The 18,803-nt window shown below is 60.0% G+C and overlaps 1 protein-coding gene across 1 annotated transcript in view; it reads right to left on the reverse strand.

Moving 5' to 3' along the window:
• GREB1 (growth regulating estrogen receptor binding 1) overlaps positions 1–18,803 on the reverse strand; it is a 56,319-nt gene that overhangs the window by 20,722 nt on the left and 16,794 nt on the right. The window contains exons 7-20 of the mRNA XM_059660523.1: positions 17,390–17,503; positions 16,789–16,932; positions 15,535–15,720; positions 12,458–12,811; positions 12,137–12,265; positions 11,047–11,175; positions 9,703–9,900; positions 8,731–8,911; positions 8,067–8,262; positions 7,131–7,267; positions 4,953–5,292; positions 3,906–4,021; positions 2,699–2,898; positions 917–1,006 (exon numbers count right to left, since the gene is read on the reverse strand). Coding sequence (XP_059516506.1) covers positions 917–1,006; positions 2,699–2,898; positions 3,906–4,021; positions 4,953–5,292; positions 7,131–7,267; positions 8,067–8,262; positions 8,731–8,911; positions 9,703–9,900; positions 11,047–11,175; positions 12,137–12,265; positions 12,458–12,811; positions 15,535–15,720; positions 16,789–16,932; positions 17,390–17,503 — 2,514 coding nt within the window. The remainder of the gene's footprint in view (positions 1–916; positions 1,007–2,698; positions 2,899–3,905; positions 4,022–4,952; positions 5,293–7,130; positions 7,268–8,066; positions 8,263–8,730; positions 8,912–9,702; positions 9,901–11,046; positions 11,176–12,136; positions 12,266–12,457; positions 12,812–15,534; positions 15,721–16,788; positions 16,933–17,389; positions 17,504–18,803) is intronic.

Consider the following 18,803-nt stretch of genomic DNA (forward strand, 5'->3'; position numbering starts at 1 on the left):
TTCACTTGACAATCACCGGGCATTTTTGTCAACGAACCGCCACCTCTGGTTAGACGTAACCCCTCCGGTCCTACGACAAACCCAAGATCTGCTGCGGGAGACAGCTGGGGTCCCCGCGGGGTAGGAGCCGGCCTGCAGCCCCCGGGGCCCCGCCCCATCTCAGAGGCCTTTCCATCCCTGCCTCGCCCGGTCCAGCCGCAAAGCCCTCACCCTCAGTGCTCAACCCAGGCTCATGCACCGCACAGGCTGCTTCCAGCTGGAGTGGCAGCGAGCCACACATGACTCAGCAGGCTGCATTCTCCCCCCCCCCCCCCATCTCCTCTAAAAAACAACACAGCAGCCCGGTGGCAACACAACCCGGCCACAGGAACCAGGGATTCTTCGGGAGCACCTACGTATAACCTATTTTAATGCCCGATTCAGACATCAGCAGGCTCTCGGTAAACACTTGTGCTACTGTGTGTGGGTCCCGCCTGCTCCCAGAGACTCGGACGACCCTGAGGGCAGAGACTTTGGGGGTTTTATCCACACTCCCCTCTCCCTCCGCCCATGAGCATCTGGCCCCTCGGTCTGAGAAGTCCTGGGCCAGTTGGCTTCTCCCCAGTGAGTTTCCCTCCCTGCACTCCAGACTCCACGCAAACACTTCACCTTGCTCCTCTCTCCCGATTATCCAAACCTGGAGCCCGAGGGCGTGGCCCTCTGCCACCACCCACAGGCCCTCGCTGGGGACAGGCCCACAGCGTCCAGGAAAGGAATCGCCGAGCCTCAGGTCCTGCCCAACTCCTCCCGGCCCCCTGCCCCAGCCCAGAAAGTTCTTCCAAGTCCCCCCTTCCCAGTTCCAGGGAAAATCCAGGCTCTCTCCATCCATGTCCAAAATCTCAGAACAGCCCAGTGTGGGCTCTCCCCCGGGACTTACCGGACGCCTTGGAGGAGTGGCCGGAGTAGGCCGAGTCCCGGGAGCCGGACCGCTCCCTCTTCACGGGGCTCTTCTTCTCCGAGGTGGAGCCTGTGTCCAAACACACACCCTGAAAACGCCCGCGATCGCCATCCCGCACGGTCCCCCAGCGCTTTACCAACTCCGTTCACACCTCTCCTCTCCCCCCATCCGCGTACCCATCCACCCGTCCACCACCTTCCAGGCGCCCGCCTCTGACTGCGTGGAGAGGACAGGAGGCGGGAGGGGCAGGGCGGGCAGCTACAAGATGGCGTAGACAGGCAGGGAGACGGGCTGGGAGCCCCGACCAGGCTCCCACGCAGGACAGAGGCAGGAGGGGAGAGGAAGGGAGAGGTGACCCCACCCCGAGTCCTAAGGGCCGGCAGGGCTTCCAGGGAAAGCAGAGAGGGAACTCTGGGCAGCCAGAAAAGCGTCTGTGTGGCCTGGGGGACGAGAGCAGAGCACAGCCTGGGCGCCCTGAGGCTGGGTGTGGCGTTGGGCTGCAGGGTAGAGAGGAGGGAGGAGGGAGCAGGGAACTGAAGCTGGGTGTGGTGAGATGCCAGGGATGCATCCGCAGGGAGGTGAGGCACCGCAATGGAGGGTCTGCCACAGCACAGAGAGAGCTGCCTGCAGGCGGGTCTCTCAAAGCCCATCTTACAGATGAGCACACTGAGGCTAGGACAGGCGACAGGCCCTGTCCAAGGTCATGCGGGTCGCAGGTGGAGGAGGAAGAGGAGGCCCAGTCTCCAACCCCACACCGGCTCTCCCCTACACCACCCGGCTCTCCCCTACACCACCCCGCACGCGCTCTGCATTTCTGTGTGAACAGCCTTGTACTTGTTCCCGCGATCCTGTGGGCTGCAGCCGAATGCCCTGCTCTGTGTGTCCTCTTAAATGCTGGGTCGGATGTTCACGTCCGCCCAGGACGCCGGCCTGTGTTCGTGAACCTCAGTCACGGGCACATGCCGTCAGGTTGGCTCGCAGAGGAAATAACGAGTGAACCTTATCCCAGGCAGCAATTCAGACAGAGCGTGAACTTGGACCCTACAAAACCTCAATGCTGCTTCCTATTCATTAAGAATTCTAGAGCTAGGGCTAGGGCCAGGGCCGTCTGGCTCAGGGGTTGAGCATCAACCTATGAACCAGGAGGTCACGGTTCGATTCCCAGTCAGGGCACATGCCCGGGTTGCAGACTCAATCCCCAGTGTAGGGCATGCAGGAAGCAGCCAATCCATGAATCTCTCTCATCATTGATGTTTCTCTCTCTCCCTCTCCCTTTCTCTCTGAAATAAATATATATTTTTTAAAGGAGTAAACTTTTTTTTTTAAATATATTTTTATTGATTTCAGAGAGGGAGGGAGAGGGAGGGACAGAGAGAGAAACATCGATGAGAGAGAATCATGGATTGGCTGCCTCCTGCACGCCCCCTAGTGGGGATCAAGCATGCGACCCAGGCATGTGCCCTTGACCGGAATCAAACCTGGGACCCTTCAATCTACAGGCCGACTGAGCCAAACTGGCCAGGGTGTGAACTTCTTTAAAAAAAAAAAAAAATTCTAGAGCTAGGAAGAACCTATTTGGACTTCTATTTTGTTACAACACCAAAAAGGAGGGCGGGGGGGAGCAAACTCTGAATTCATTTCCTTCTCTAGGTAGCTCTCCCCCAGGGCTGCTGGCCAGCAGACTGGCCCCAGGGCCATGTGGAAGGGGGCAGCTGTCTAGACCAGCGCCGGCCGCCCCCAAGGGTAGCCGCAGAGGCTGACCTTCCGTCACCAGCTCCTCATCCTCGTTGTCTGTGCTGCTCGGCTTCTCCGCGTCGCTCTCCAAGCCCTCGCTCCGCGGCCCCCTCTCCAGGGGCCCCTCGCTGCTCACGAAGTACGCGGCCAGGCCCAGCTCCTGCTCCAGCGCCGTACGCACCAAGCAGGAGGAGTTGATCAGGCGCAGGTCACAGTACCTCAGAGACCTGGAGGCAACATGAGGGGTCCGGGCAGGGCCTCGAAGGGCATGGGCGCCCGGGACCAGCACCCGCCCTCCCCAGGGCCCGCACGGTGCACACGGAAAAGCGGTGCATTCCGGCGAGCCTTCGCCACGACATGCGGCGGTGCAGCTGCAAGTGTCCTGGGCACCTGCCGTGGAGTGGCCGGGCTGCAGCTCCTGCTGTCGTTATGCAAGCAAAGATGTGCAAAGGCCACGAGCACGGCCACCCGCCCTGACCCGTGGGTGTGAGGTACGTCTTTAAAAGCCAACCTGGCCCGAGCCAGTTTGGCCCAGTGAATAGAGCATTGGCCTGCGGACTGAAGGGTCCCGCGTTCGATTCCGGTCAAAGGCAAATGCCCGAGTTGTGGGTTCGATCCCCAGTAGGGGGCGTGCAGGAGGCAGCCGATCAATGATTCTCTCTCATCATTGATGTTTCTCTCTCTCTCTTCCTCTCCCGTCCTCTCTGAAATCAATAAACATATATTTGGGGGGGGAAAGCCAGCCAGCCTGTCACCACCCATTCCAGCAACTGCTTCCTGAAGGCAGTGCCCTCTGCCCCGAGTGTCTGCCCATCTGTGTGAGACCCGGAGACGCCCAGTGCGCTTGTGGCCGCCATCTGCTCAGCGGTGATGGCCGGCCACCGCAGCCTATGAGTCAGCCAGCCCTGTGGGCCAGAAGAACGGCTCCTCCCCTGTCCCAGGACCCCTCCTAAACCAGGAGGGACCCGCTGTCCCTGCAGCCTGGACACAGTGGGAAAGGTAACCCCAGCCCCCGAAATGACCCCGTGCTGCCCTCAATGGGCCAGCCATCCCTAACAGACGGCGGCCGCCCTCCTCCTGCCATGGGGAAAAACCAAGAGGCATTAAACCCGGTCTCCAGCGGCAGGGCCCCACCCAGCGCCCCCGCCCCGCCCCCACAGGCACAAAGGGTGTCTGTCAGGGAACTAGGCAGACTGTCCCAGGTCCCAGACACATGGCAGGGCCCCCCACTCACCTGGGTAAGGACTCCCCGTGCGGGTCCATCCCGCTGAAGATGAGGATGCAAGGCAGACCCTCCAACTCCAGGTAAGTCTGAGGCCTCCACTCGGCATCCTCAATGTTCTGCCACATCTGCAGACCATTCAGAAGAAGGGGAACCTGAGACCCTGACCCCCCACTGCCCAGCCCTAGGGGCACCCCATGGCCTCCTGCAGGTGTAAAGCCCTTGCATTGTGTCCTGTGATAGGAAGGAAAGTTCCTGGTACTGCACAGGTCACCTGCTCCCCCACCGCCTTCCCACCACGGCACGCTGCCTGGCACGCACGCTAGCTGCTGAGAAACACCTGCTCCGAGTCCTTGGGTGGCAGCACAACCTGTGTGTCTACTGTCATTACTGTTTCTCAGCCGCGGGGCTGGCCTCTCCCTCATAGGCCCTGCTCGCTACTGTCCCCATATTCTTCCTAACGCTTGTTCTGCCACTTCCATCACCTGTGGGTTTAGTGAGAAGCTACGATAGGCCCGACACTGTGCTAGGAGTGGGAGGCTGTGGCCTTTGGGGGTGGTTCCTGCCCTCCATCGCCTGGGGGAAGAGCCAGATGACAGACAGGGAACACCAAACCAGCCCCAGGTGTGTGGGGGGGATGCCCCAGGCATGGGGGGAGGGTCCCAGGTATGGGGGGGGATGCCCCAGGTATGGGGGGGATGCCCCAGGAATGGGGGGGAGGGTCCCAGGTATGGGAGGGAGGGCGGAAAAGATGCTGACTGAGTCCCACAGGCAACAGACACTAGCTAAACAAAGGAGAAGTGCCGTCCAGGAAGAAAGAAGAGCCGGCCACATCTGGAAGCTTAAAACAGCAAGACTGAGTTTTGGGGCAGCAGGGAGGGGGTGGCCTCTGGACTGAAGGATGCAGGCGGGGAGGGCGCTGGCGGGGAGGCCGGTGCAGAGGCCCGATGGGCTCGTTCGTGTTAAGGAGCCGCTCCCCACCTGGCCTCCCGCCCTCGGACACCAGGCCCCACCCGCGCTCCCAGCATCCTCGCCCCTCCGTCCCCGACGTCGCGCCACCTTGAGCTGCTTCACGAAGTGCTTCCCGACGGTGAGGCCCGAGCTGGGGCTGCCCAGGATGATCTCGAAGCGCTGCTCCAGCGCCAGCCGCGCCCGCACGTGCGCCAGGCGCTCGTAGGCCACGGCCGCCAGCGGCGAGCAGGGCACGCGCAGCAGCACCATGAGCCCGTGGCCACAGGGGCACTGCTGCGGCGCGTTGATGAGGTTCTGGGTGATCTCCAGCGTCTCCACCGACGTGCAGTTCTTCATCTGCGAGAGGCCGCGCACGGCCATCATGGCCGCCGCGTAGTGCTGCACCAGGACGAAGGTGCGGATCACGGCGCTGTGCAGGCGCGGGAACCTGCAGAGACCCGCCTGCGTGAGCCGCCACAGCCACCACAGCCACACAGGGCACAGCCGCCACAGCCACACAGGGCACAGCCGCCACCAGCCACGCAGGGCACAGCTGCCACAGCCACACAGGGCACAACCGCCACAGCCACGCAGGGCACAGCCGCCACAGCCACGCAGGGCACAGCCGCCACCAGCCACGCAGGGTCAGCCGCCACAGCCACGCAGGGCACAGCCGCCACAGCCACGCAGGGCACAGCCGCCATCAGCCACACAGGGCACAACCGCCACAGCCACGCAGGGCACAGCCGCCACCAGCCACGCAGGGTCAGCCGCCACCAGCCACGCAGGGTCAGCCGCCACAGCCACGCAGGGCACAGCCGCCACAGCCACGCAGGGCACAGCCGCCACCAGCCACGCAGGGTCAGCCGCCACCAGCCACACAGGGCACAGCCGCCACCAGCCACGCAGGGTCAGCCGCCACAGCCACGCAGGGCACAGCCGCCACAGCCACGCAGGGCACAGCCGCCACCAGTCACGCAGGGTACAGCCGCCACAGCCACACAGGGCACAGCCGCCACAGCCACGCAGGGCACAGCTGCCACCAGCCACACAGGGCGGCCAGGTGGCGCCGGGCCGGACGCCTTCCCACAGCACACTAGCCCCCGAGCCACCCGCAACGCCGGCGTCCCCATGAGACCGGCTGCCAGAGCCTGAACCAGCGGCCTTGCTTCGGGGTGAAATCATGAGCTGCTCTGCGTGTCCAGCTGGAAACACGGCAGGTTTGCCGCTGCTGCTCAGTAAATACTGGTTCAGTGAAGGAATAAAATAGATGCCCACTAGTCTCGCACCAGCATACTTTACAGTCTCCTCAGTTGGTGCCCGAGGTTCCCACTGGAAGTGGGAGAACCACCAGCCATCAAATCAGTGTGTAAGCGCAGCTCCCACGGGCCCCTGATTTGGGGGATCGTCCTGAAAGCACGTCAGTACATTCCCTTCAAGTACAGTAAGGCCACAGTTCACAGAGATGCAACGACATAGGATCAGTTAGAGAGCGAATTACAAAACGGAACACACCCAGCTGGTGTGGCTCAGTGGTGGAGCATCGACCCATGAACCGAGAGGTCCCGGGTTCGATTCCCGGTCAGGGCACCTGTCCAGGCTGCAGGCTCGATCCCCAGTGTGGGGCGGGAGGCAGCCAATCAATGTTTCTTTCTCATTGATATTTCCATCTCTCTATCCCTCTCCTCTCTCTAAAAATAAAAATAAAATAAAATAAAGAATAAACCACACACACACACACACACACACACACAGCAGAACACATCCCGTCAGACCAGGAATCCCAGTTCTGCTTCAGAAGCCACGGTTACCACATGTGTCTCCACACAGAGGAGGTGAGCCCTCCCCCCACAACGAAACACACCCCAGAACCCCTGGTCCCCGGGTCTCAGCAGGAGCACAGAGACGGACACGCAGTTTACACGGATGCGCGTCGGAGTCCACTTAGCCGGACTGAGCCCCTGATGGGGGGCCTTTGGAGCAAAGATAAAGTAAACTTCCCAACCCACAAAGCCGGGCTCCTCGCCGTGGCCACGCCACCCCAGGCGCCCACAGGGCGGCAGCTCGCTGATGGCCTCCCTGCCCATCGCTCTCCTCTTCCTCCTCCTTCCTCCTTAGAGAGGCAGAGACAACACTGGCCCCAAACGCAGGACAAGACGGAGCCCAGGGCCCTTTGCCGGAGGCACTGGGTCACCGGGAGGGCGGGAGGCGGACCCCTCCTGGAATGCCCTGGCTGCTCCCGCCTCCCCTTGCCGACCGGGCAGCTGAGGAACGTGGACACGGTACCTTTTCCCCAGGGCGGTGACCATGGCCTCGAAGGAGCTGTCGTATCGGAGCAAGGGCAGGCTGTGCCCCGACAGGGTCGACTCGATGAACTCCGACAGCCCGAAGTACTTCCTGTCCTCGGGATACAAGTCCGCGCCCTGGAGCCGAGAGGAGCATGTCACGCAGGCATCGCACGTGGAAGACGGAGGGGCCGCGGCCGGGAGCACAGACCGCCGGGCGGGCGCCGGGATCTCCACGGGCTCACTCGGCAGCCCCCGGTGAGATCTCATGGATTTCCTTCCCCTGCACACAGGGCCCAGGGCCTCCCACCTGAAGGACGGAGCGGCCCCATCGCCCGGGACTTTCCACTCATTCGACCCCAGCGTGCGTGTCAAGAAGGAACCCAGCCTTACTGTGCAACACACAACTCCCGTGGTTAAAACAGCTTCTTTCCCACAATTTAAACTGGTTTTTAGGAACAGCCAAATCAACTCTCTTGCTTTCCACTGCTATTAAAATCCACAGGAAAAATGTACTTATCTAACCAATTTTACTCACACTGGCATAGAACTCCTCCCAAACTAACATCAGAGCTTCTCGAGCTCCAGAGCATAGCCACGCTGGGGAGGTTGTTAAAACGACAAAGTAGCCCGGCCTGTGGAGCATCGGCCCACGAACCAGGAGGTCACGGTTCAATTCCCGGTCAGGGCACAGGCCCGGGCTGTGGGCTCGAGCCCCAGCAGGGGACGTGCAAGGGGCAGCTAATAGATGTTTCTCTCTCATTCATGTTTCCCTCTCTCTTCCTCTCTGATATCAATTAAGACATATTTTTTTAAAAAAAATTCAAGGAGCTGGGATCCACGTGACCCCCAGGCAGCCTAGTTAATCAAGATCTTTACTGAAGAGACGTCCTCCCACCCCCAGGTCCCCGCGCCCCGGGCCGCAGCCGGCACTCACGGTGCTGTAGGAGGCGGGCCAGTGGATCTCGTTGTAGGGGCTGATGAGGGTGTGCTGCGTCTGCAGCGCGTACGGGAAGGAAGTCACGTGCAGGGTCACGATGTTGGGGGCCTCCTTCACCTCCCTGCAGTTGAGCAGTCTGTCCACCAGCCCCACCGACGGGTCGCTCGGGGAGTAGAGGTTATGGACGGCGCTGCTGAGGCAGGAAAGGAGACGGGGCAGTCAGTGGAATGGCTGATGCTGACCTGTCATTGTACCAGGATGGAGCAGTTGGGTACATTTATAACTAGTCCCCCAACGCTGCCGACAATCGAAGCGTCTGGCTCCGCCATGACCAGGAAATAAGTATTTTAATTAAATGACTGTAGTGCAAGGGCCTTCGTTCCAGGCCGGCTCTGCCACGAGCCCCTCCCGCCGCCCCCCAGCCCCTCGACGCTGAGCAGATGCTCCCCTCTAGCCTCAGTTTCCGTAATGGCCCCTCTCGGAGGCTGCACTGCATGCCCCTGGGATAGCGTCCAGCTCTAAGGTTCTGCGCCATCCAAGCATCTGCCTTCCATGCCAAACCCCGCAGCGCTCACCGTTGGGAGGCCGTGCCCACCGTCCCAAGTGTCGGCCACACACATCACCTCAGAGGGGGAACGTGCCCGCCCAGAGCCCCCCTAACCTCACGAGGTCCCAGTGGGCGTGGTCGTGGACGAGGACGAAGAGCGTGTGCGGGTTCTGGAAGGAGTTCTGCAGAAAGACCTGGAACCGTGCCTGCGCCTCGGCGTCCAGCTTCAGGACATACTGCTCCACCCTCTGCCTGGTCACGTGCTCCTTGTCCAAGCCGAGCTCCAGCAGAACCCCTGTGCACGGTGCACACATGCACGGTGAGCACACGCCAGGGGAACACACGCCAGGGGAACACACGCCGGGTGAACACACGCGGGGGAACACACGCCGGGTGAGCACACGCCAGGGGAACACACGCCAGGAAGCGGGTCACCAGCTCCAGCCCAGGCTTCACTCACTCAGCAGACAGCTGTGAGCGCCGCCTGCACGCTGGCACTGTGCTCGGCCCCGAGGCCACAGGGGTGCCCGAGACATGGGGGCAGGGGCGCAGGCTCCCCCACGAAAGCCTGTGGTGAAACCGTCCGTGCAGGGCGGGGCCCAGAGACAGCGGCGGACAGCCCGGTGTGCCCAGCAGCCCGCCCAGGGCCCGGCAGAGCTGCTTCCTGACGCAGCGGCTCCAGCACCGGTCACGGTAGCAGGAGGGAGGGGAAGGCAAGCGCCCCCCCAGCAAAACCAGCTCCCGCCCGACTGTCCCGGGCCCTGGGGCCGCCACAGTGACTCTGTGTTTCATATCCCGTTCCCTTGAAAGCACAGGGAAAGCACATTCAGGCAGGACAGCAGCACGTAGGTCACGGGAGCTGCGTGGGGCAGAGTGAAAACCCTGTCACGCGTCTCCCTTTAACCGAGCATAAACTCTCGGGTGAGTCCTTCTCTCTCAGCCTCAGTTTCATGACCTACGAAATGGGGCGATACTTCCTGCCCCGTCCGCTTCAGCAGCCAAGACCGGTGTTCAAATTCCAACCCGAACTCACGCAGGTCGCCGCTTCCCCACGCAGACACCCCAGCTCCCCCGAGAGGCCCGTACCCGAGTGCCAGACGTGGAACAGCGTCTGCTGGTAGGTCACTTCCGAGGGCGGGATGCAGATCAGAAAGTCCACCTTCTCGAAGGACCCCAAGTCCAGGTTCTGGGTGCTGGAATCCGCGATGGAGCACAGGTGCGAGAGGAGCTTCTGCGCCACGGCCAGCTGGAAGGGCCGAATGCGCTGCGGCTCCCGCCCCGAACCTGGAACCGGAGCCGGAAAGGTGAGGGGCCCGGAGCCGACGGCCACGGCCCGGGACCACTGCTGGGAGCAGTGCGCCCGTCCGGAGCGCAGGTCACAGGGCCGGGCGGCACCCACACGAGCGTGCGCCTGCTCTGGGCTATTCACCGCCAGGGGCGCCTCACACACCTGCCCCATTTACTCGTCCGAGGACACAGGCCGGGACCTACTCTACCCGGAGGGGCAGGGACAGCACCTGGGGAAGCCGGCGCTGAGTTTGGACTTGGGAAAAGGTTTGCAGGAAGAAAGGATGTCGGCTCCTCAGGAACGTAGTCAGAATAAATATTTTTTAAATATATTTTTATTGATTTCAGAGAGGAAGGGAGAGGGAGAGAGAGATGGAAACATCAACGATGAGAGAGAATCATGGATCAGCTGGCTCCTGCACGCCCCACACTGGGGATCGCGCCCGCAACCCAGGCCTGTGCTCTGACCGGGAATCAAACCCGGGGCCCTTCAGTCCGCAGGCCGACGCTCTAACCACTGAGCCGAGTCAGCTAGGGCAAGAATAACTATTTTAACACATTTCGTACCGCTCAGGAGTTTTCTCGTGTTTCGCACGCCATCTGTTAAGGACAGCTCACGAGTGTTCTCGTGTTTCACGCCCATGGAAAAAGGAGCGAATCTAGATACTTATGTAAATTTTGTTTGGCCCCTCTTCATAGAGGAAAATGTTTTACGCAGTACCATACGTTAAAAAAGTACTAGGAACTTTAATTGTTTTTGTAAATAAAAATGTTATAATTATTGAAAAACAACACCTAAAGTGCATTATGATGATTTAAATAACGTGCAGTTTGCCCCAAAACGTGCAGTCCCTGGCGTATGCCTTAGAGATTTCCATGCGGTACGCAATGTGTTAATCACGCATAAGATGAGACTCAACACAGAGAAATGCGCCGTCTCAGGACAAGCCAGGGGACGCACATTTCAGGGTAAGTGGCCTCCATCGCTAGAGACTGAAATTAAAGGTAGGTATGAGGGCTCCTTGGGTGCTAAGGAGAAGCCCAGCCCTCTGGGTGTGCCTGTAACATTGCTTCCTTGTAGCCTGGGGGATGGGGGAGGGGCAGGATGGGGAGCCCTGGCCGCCAGCTCCCCTCCACACTCACTTGTGCACGCCGGGACCCCGCCGACAGCCAGGGACATGGGTTTGGTGACGGAGGCGGCCGTGGGCGAGGAAGAAACGCGGCCTTGATTTTCCTGATGAAATTTGTCCAGCAAGATGTCAATGTCGCCCTCTGCCCAAAACAGAAGGGACAGACATGGGTTTTCCATCTCGTGACACTTAACCAACACCCAGGGACACTCAGCCAACACCCAGGGACACTCAGCCAACACCCAGGGACACTCAGCCAACACCCAGGGACGCCGGTGGTGCCCAGGCGCCGCCCTGGGCCTAGGGGAGCGGAGAGAAGGAAGACAGGAGGGTCCCGCCGCGTCCAAACTAGAAGGGAAATTACACAGGAACACGGAGCTGCCAGGACAGAAGGACTGACGACGGAGGGACAGAGGGAAGGGGCCAAGCGCGTCCTGGAAGAGGGGCCCGTGGAGGATTCCGGGACTCTGGGTGGGTCCTGAGGGGGAGCAGCCGGGCAAAGGACAGAGCAGGGCACGCATGGCACAGACCCCGCAGCGTGTAGCACAGAGGACACCCGGCTCCCATGAGAGGCTGCAAGCAATGGGGGAGGGGGGGGGCGGGTAGGAGTGGTGCAGAGACTGGCAGAGAGCTACAGGCTCAAGGCCCTCCTGTGCCCCAAAAAGACAGAAACCGCAATGCCCAGGAGGACCCACAGCTAGCGAGGAAGATGCTGGCCAGGACCATGCCAGGAGCCATGCCAGCCACCATGCCAGCCGAGGGGGCCACGCCAGGAACCATGCCAGCCACCATGCCAGCCGAGGGGACCATGCCAGGAGCCATGCCAGCCACCATGCCAGCTGAGGAGGCCACGCCAGCAACCATGCCAGCCACCATGCCAGCCGAGGGGACCATGCCAGGAGCCATGCCAGCCGAGGGGACCATGCCAGGAGCCATGCCAGCCGAGGCCAGAAGTGTTGATGCACAAGCCAGAGGCCCTGCCCCCACGTCTGGATCAAGGGGCGCCCCGGCAGGTCAGGAGGGGCGGGCTCCCCGAGGACCCCGTTCTTCGTTGGCTCTGTCTGCTCCGCTCATGCCTGGCACCTGCCTCCCCCCAAGCCCACCTGGACAGAGGGTGCTGAAGAAGGCACCCAGGGAGGCCACCTTGCCCGTGCCCAGCTCGTAGCTGACTTCCTCCTGGTACTCGGCGGGGGTGAGGAGGCTCTCGGACAGCACCCGGGCCTGGTATTTCCCTGGAAAACAGCAGCTCTCGTGGGCCCTCTGCTTCGCATCAGCACGGGAGGCCCCGGTGGCGGGTCTGGGCCGGTGTCTCTACCCCTCGCTCCCCAAGCCCCGCACCAAGCCCGCCCGGCTGAGAGCCGGCGTTCCTGCCCAGCCGCTGCGGCGTCCGGGCCAGAGCGGCACGGGCGGCGGGAGGGCCTCACCGGTGACGGCGATGCAGGAGTCGATGGCGGCGCTCCGGCAGGCGCAGATGATCACCACGTAGTTGGTCTTGGCCAGCTTGCCCTCGACCAGCAGCCGGAACATCTCGGAGAGGCCCTCGGCCAGGGAGTAGGTGCACTCGATGATGTGCACGCTGTCGTTGCAGGAGCTGGCGGCCAGGCCGGCCAGCCAGGGCAGCTGCGCCGAGGTGACGGGCGCCGCAGGGCCGGGGCCGGGCGCGGGCGGGCAGGGATGCGGCGCCGGCTGGTACTGCCGGATCTCCGTCAGGTGCGACTCCCGCCACGAGCGCAGGAAGATCTGCTCCAGGTCCTCCATCAGGGGCACCTGGTCCGCAGCTGGCAACACGGGGCGGGCAGAAGGGCGGGCGGAACAGGCTTCAGCATCCGCCCCACACGCCCCTGGTGGAAGCCTCAGTGCCCGCCCCACGCGCCCCACATGGAGATTTCATACAAACACAAGGAAGGGGTAATTCTGGGGAAATGTGCCGAAGCCCATTTAAAAACAACATAATCTGAATGATCTGTGCTGCATCGTATTGCAGACAGCTGGGAACAGGAAGGAGCGACAAGCAGCCATGACCTCACCATCCTAACAGAACCACAGCTATTTCTATTTCTCAGTATGTTCCCTCCATGGGCAGGTTTCCATAGCTGTAAGGTCTGTGGGCAGACAACCTCAGAGCCAGTCTCCTTTCCCTCCCATCCCACCTCAGTCACGTCCATGCTGTTCACCATCTTCATAAAGAGCACTGACAGTGGGCAGGTGACAGTGGGCAGGTGACAGTGGGCAGGTGACAGTGGGCAGGTGACAGTGGGCAGGTGACAGTAGGCAGGTGACGGTGGGAAGGTGTGGAGAGCGGCTACAGCGTTTGGACAGGTTCAAGCCTCGGACTAATGAGAGGGCACAGTCCTCTCGTGGCAAAGCCACGCGCAAGTCCCAGCCTGGTGGGCAAAGCCCTCCCAGCACAATTATGGCCAAAGGCTGTGGCTGTGAGCTTGACCTTATGTCCGAACCTGTGGTCCCACGTGGCTGAGGGATATGGGCTGCGGGAGGTGCAGCCAGTGCTGCCAAAACAAAGCTTAATCAGGTGCAGGTAACTGAGTAGATTTGAAACTCACGAAAACGTTGTAAACATCTTGACCACGCCCTTACTTTGCCTCGTGGAATCTGACTATAAAATAAAGACTCGGCTTGCAGGCCATGGTGCTGTCGCTAGCTCTCCATCGGAGAGGACAGCTCCCACCCAGACCCAGCTTTCTTCTCTTGTCTGTCTTTTCTCCATCCTTCACCACCTCCTCTCAGGCTCACTGAACCTGGCCGAGCTGGCTCAGCACAAGCAGGTGACAGTGGGCAGGTGCTGTTGTCATTGCCTCCAGAGAATCGCCTTCACAGATAAGTCTGCAGCGCGCACCTGTCTGCAGAGAGCAGTGGTTCCCAGCCTTTTCCTGGCCACGCCCACCTGAGCCTCTCTAACATCCGGATGCCCCCCTGTGACACCTAATTCTTATTATTGAAAAAGTGACTCCTGTTCACGGGGAGGAAGCCTAAAAGGCCATGAACTTGGTCTAAACACGCTTCCAAAGAACATGGCATCCATGAAAGAGAAAAATAGAAGAAGGAAAGGACAGTGGAAGTACTGAGGAAGCAATCACTAGAAAATTGTTTAAAAAATAATAATATGAAGTGATATGAAAAAATAGCAAATAAAGTTTCAGAACATAATAGAGAACTGAAATGCATAAATATGTCACTATATTTATATACTGTATATGAGGCCCCTAGAACCGTAAGACATGCAAAAACTTCACTCCTAGTAACTCGTTCTCAAATTGCCCCCCTTAAAAAGCAAACTGCCACCCTACGTGGTTTGTCTCAGTGGACAGAGCATCCAGCTGCAGGATGAAGGGTCCCGGGTTCGGTTCCAGTCAAGGGCACAGGCTCGATCCCCAGTGCGGGGTGTGTAGGAGGCAGCCAATCAATGATTCTCTCTCATCATTGGTGTTTCAATCTCCCTCTCCTTCTCCCTTCCTCTCTGAAATCAATAAATATATATATTTTTTAAGTCACATTGCCCCCCTGTGGGACGTGGTGTGCCCCGTGTTGGGAACCACTGCTACAGAGCTGACGTCCTCGGCCTAAATTCTCAAACGTGAGCGCAGGGAATTACTGCAGGTCGCCAGGCTGTTGGCAGAGGTCTCACTGCGTCAGCTTATGGCCAGGTCCTGGTGCAGGGCGACACCGGTCTCACCGCCCCCTTAGCGCCAGGGCTGCCATCACTCGAGTTGTTGCCCACCATTTAATGGAGGAATATTTTACTTGTTTGATTCGTTCACTTGCATCTCTTGGATGCCTAGTGAGACTGACTACGTTCGACACTGGTTTCCTGCCGGTATTTCTGGTTTACATGCCCCAGTTTTATGTCTGGGCGAGTGGAGGAAAGAACACCATGTTTCTACTGAGAACACCTGTCCCCACCCAGGCGCGCTGCGGAGCCCTGAGCTCCCCTACAGCAGCGATGCCGAATCTGAAACAATGGGGGTCCCACCACCCACTCGCTGGGCTGTGGCAACATTTCACTGGATTAGCTGTGGGATCTCCCGAGCCCCTTCCCTTTCCAGAACCACTCCCCCCACCCCCCTCTGCCCAGCAAGGTTAGGGTTAGGGTCCACGGTGCCACGACCACGCTGCCACGTCCACGCTGCCACGCTTGTCTTCTCTAGCCAGCTCCAATATGGCGTTTGTCCCCCGTCCGACTCCGCCCATCAAGGGTGCCCACACCCCACAGTCGATCATCAGTCTTCACTCAACTCCGGCTCCGCAGGTAAATCTTTTCTTAATTATCGCCATAGAGTTTGACCTACTTTAAGCCCTTCCCAGCCCCTCAGGGCATGACCGCTGCAGTCCCTATAGCATCTGCCAGCACCTTCCCTGGATTCCACCTCCACCAGCCAGTGAGGGAGCAAGTGAGGTCAGCGATGCGGGTGCGGGCACACCCCCCCCCCCCCCCCCGCCCCTAGCGATCACTCCTCAGAGGTCCCCGCGGGCGGGGAGGACTCACCCAGTTGCACCAGGTAGTAGACGGTGAGCAGTAGCTGCATCTCCTCCGAGATGGGCTGCAGGGCGGGGGCCCCGTACTGCTCGTAGGCTCTGGAGATGGACTGGGAGTTCTGGTAGCACGTGTACAGCAGCGGGCTCACCACCACGTCGTTCAGGTTCCCGCAGAGGTAGGGGAAGTTCCCGTGGCCTGTGCAGGAAGAGCAGCATCGGCCGGTCAGCGGGCCTCGGGCACACCCTGGGCTCCCGCCCTCCAGCCCTGCCCACACCACCACGCCCCCAGCCTGCCTTGCTCCATTTCCCTGTCCAGGTGTCCCCAGGGCCACCAGACACACACAGCCATGCAGAGAACACGGCCAGGCGATGCCATGCCGGCCTGCATTTTGGTTGGCCAACAGGGCCCCGTTCGAAACCCACATGTGCCACTTCTTCCTGAATACCCTGTCCACTTCCGTTTTAAGGAGAAAGAACCGAGTGCCTGCTCTTATTTCCTAGCAGTAAGATACCCCTCCCACTTTCCTAGCACCCCCTCTCCTCTATTCCTGCAAGCGTGACACCAAATACAGTGTTAATGCACTTCAGAAGGACCCGACTGTGCACATGTGCATGCGTGTGGGGGGGGGGTATGTGTGGACCTGTGTGTGGATGTGCATGCATGTGTTCATAGATGCCAGCAGTGGGTGCCGTCATCAAGTCCTCACATTTCAAGGTCTCCCACTTCATTAGAAAAAGGGGTTTCTTTAGGTGAACCCCAAACCGACCTCCATGTAGCAGCCACCCATTCGTCCAGTGACACAAAACAGAGATGCAATCTAGTGTTTCATGCTTCCCCGTGGTGACCGTGGCTATCCTTGCCCAACCGAAGTCGGACTTCACGGTCAGAAACACCAGCGGCCTCGGGCAACCACGGACCACGCCCAGACCGGCTCCTGGTCCCTTACATCAGCAGAGGCTGAGGGTCCACCTCTCACCGGACGCTCAGCACCGAGCCCGTCACCGGCAGGAGCTCAGGGAGGTGGCGGGAGTGGAGGAAGGAAAGGACAAGTGAACAAGCAAGTGGACCCCCTGGAGCGGAGCAGGGCGCTGGCCTGTGGGGGAAACTGAGGCGCGCTCTCCCGGTTGGCGCCTGGCGGGAGTGTCCGCGTGCTCTCGGGGGGACACCCTGGGAGTCAGCCCGCAGCGAGGCCCGGATGTGGCCTGTCCCTCACGCCTCCCTCCAGCCGCCCCACCCCCGCCGCGTGCTGCACGCTGCACCTGCCTTTAAATATCACCGGCTTGGCCTTGCATATTTTCAGCAAGTTGTCGGGAACCGACACCGGTTCCCCGGAGGCCACGACGGGAAAGGTGACGGAGGCCGGTCCCACCAAGCCGACCGGGGGCACGCAGGCCACGCCCGCGCTCTCTGGAAAGACAGCGAGTATTAGGAAGACACAGACAAGACATCCCCCCCGCAGGCCAAGGGCAGGCCGGCCTCCACCTCTGCTACAACCTGACCCTCACCCCCTGACACACCCACGGGCGCACCCAGGTCTTGGAATCCCAAATTTCTGAGGCCAAAAGCACCTTTAAGGTCACTTGGTCCAACCTTTCCCACCAAATGACCCCCTCTCCTCTCCACTATCCCTGACGGGTGGCAGGCAAGCGCCTTTGCAAATTCCTTTGGGATCAGGGAACTCACTGCCGTGCAGGGATCCTAGGCTTTGTTAAGCGACTCGAACACACGGCAGGGGAGCCTGTAGCTGTTCCAAAGTCAGCCTCCCTAGAAATCCTCGCCAACACACAAAACACAGGCCCACACGCGCACACACGCCACCAGCCGTACCCGAGCCTTGAGTTGGGCCAAGGCTCCTGTCACTCACCACACTTAGCTCTGCTCCCCCCTCCCTGGGGGTAGCCGCCGTCCGCAGCCGAGGGAGACTCCGGAGACCACCCTTTGTGGCGCTTCTTGGGGGGCCCGGAGTTTGAGAAGACACCTGGAGAACATTCAGAGGGAGGGCCAGGCTGTCACCAGGGCGGGGGGGGGGGGGGGGCCTTCAATAAAGCAGCCCCCTGACTCGCAGAACACTCACTCATACTTCTTAAAATCACAGTTTGCAATGGGTTTCGGCGTCGACTGGCATCACTAGGCCTCAGGACACCTCCTGCCAGTCACTGTGATGCTTCACCCCAAAGCTGTGTGGGTGCCTGACCTTTAACCCGGAGCCTCAGCTCCTTCGCCTTTAAAAGGGGAGAGAAAACCTACCCTGCCAGGTGCTTTGATCAGGACTAAAGAGAATCTGTGTGGCCCAGCCGTGGTGGCTCAGTGGCTGAGCGTGGACCTAGGAACCAGGAGGGCACAGTTCGATTCCCGGTCAGGGCACAGGCCCGGGTTGCGGGCTCCATCCCCAATCAAGCAGGAGGCAACCAATGAATGATTCTCATCACTGATGTTTCTCTATGTCTATCTCTCCCCCTCTCCCTTCCTCTCTGAAATCAATAAAAATATTTTTTTTAAAAAAAGAATATACATGAAGCACAGAGTCTGGGCCCAATCAATGGCGGCCTGGGAGACCCACTTCACAGCCTCTCACGCGAGGAACGGCCACACATTAAAGCCACCACCACACTTCACCACTTGGGGGCAGTACCGATCCACCGGGCTCCTCTCTCCCACCCAGTCTTGAAAGCTAATTTCAGACTAAAAAAATCAAGGGGAGCAGAGGCTGGTGCCCACTGCTGCCAATGAGTCACCCTGCCCACACTGGGAGACAGCGTGCCCGTGACTCACGCTCTGTCCGTGGGTTATTCACAATATCCAGAATTTTCGGATGCAGAATTCCCCCTACATTTAGAGCTGCACATTCAATCCTGACTGCATATTAAACTCACCTGAGAAGCTTCTAGAATCCTCCACGCCTGCTGCAGCCCCAGCCCACGGAAACCAGACCCCAGCACCTGGGTGGGGAGTGGGCCAGGTGCACGGCTATGCTCCCTGGAGATGCCTTAGACCAGTGGTTCTCCACCTTGGCTGCACATTAGAATCCCCTGGGAATCTTTTTAAAATCCTGATTTCTGGGCCTCATCCTCCGGAAATTCTGTTTCTTTGTTACTAATGTTGTGGCCCCACCCCATCACAAAGAAACAGAATTTCCAGAGTATGAGGCCCAGAAATCAGGATTTTAAAAAGATTCCCAGGGGATTCTAATGTGCAGCCAAGGATGAGAACCACTGGTCTAAGGCATCTCCGGGGGAGATGAACCACTGTTCGGAGCACCGTGCCTCTACGCGTGGCCT

This window comes from Myotis daubentonii, chromosome 12, assembly GCF_963259705.1.
Source record: "Myotis daubentonii chromosome 12, mMyoDau2.1, whole genome shotgun sequence".
NCBI lineage: Eukaryota > Metazoa > Chordata > Mammalia > Chiroptera > Vespertilionidae > Myotis > Myotis daubentonii.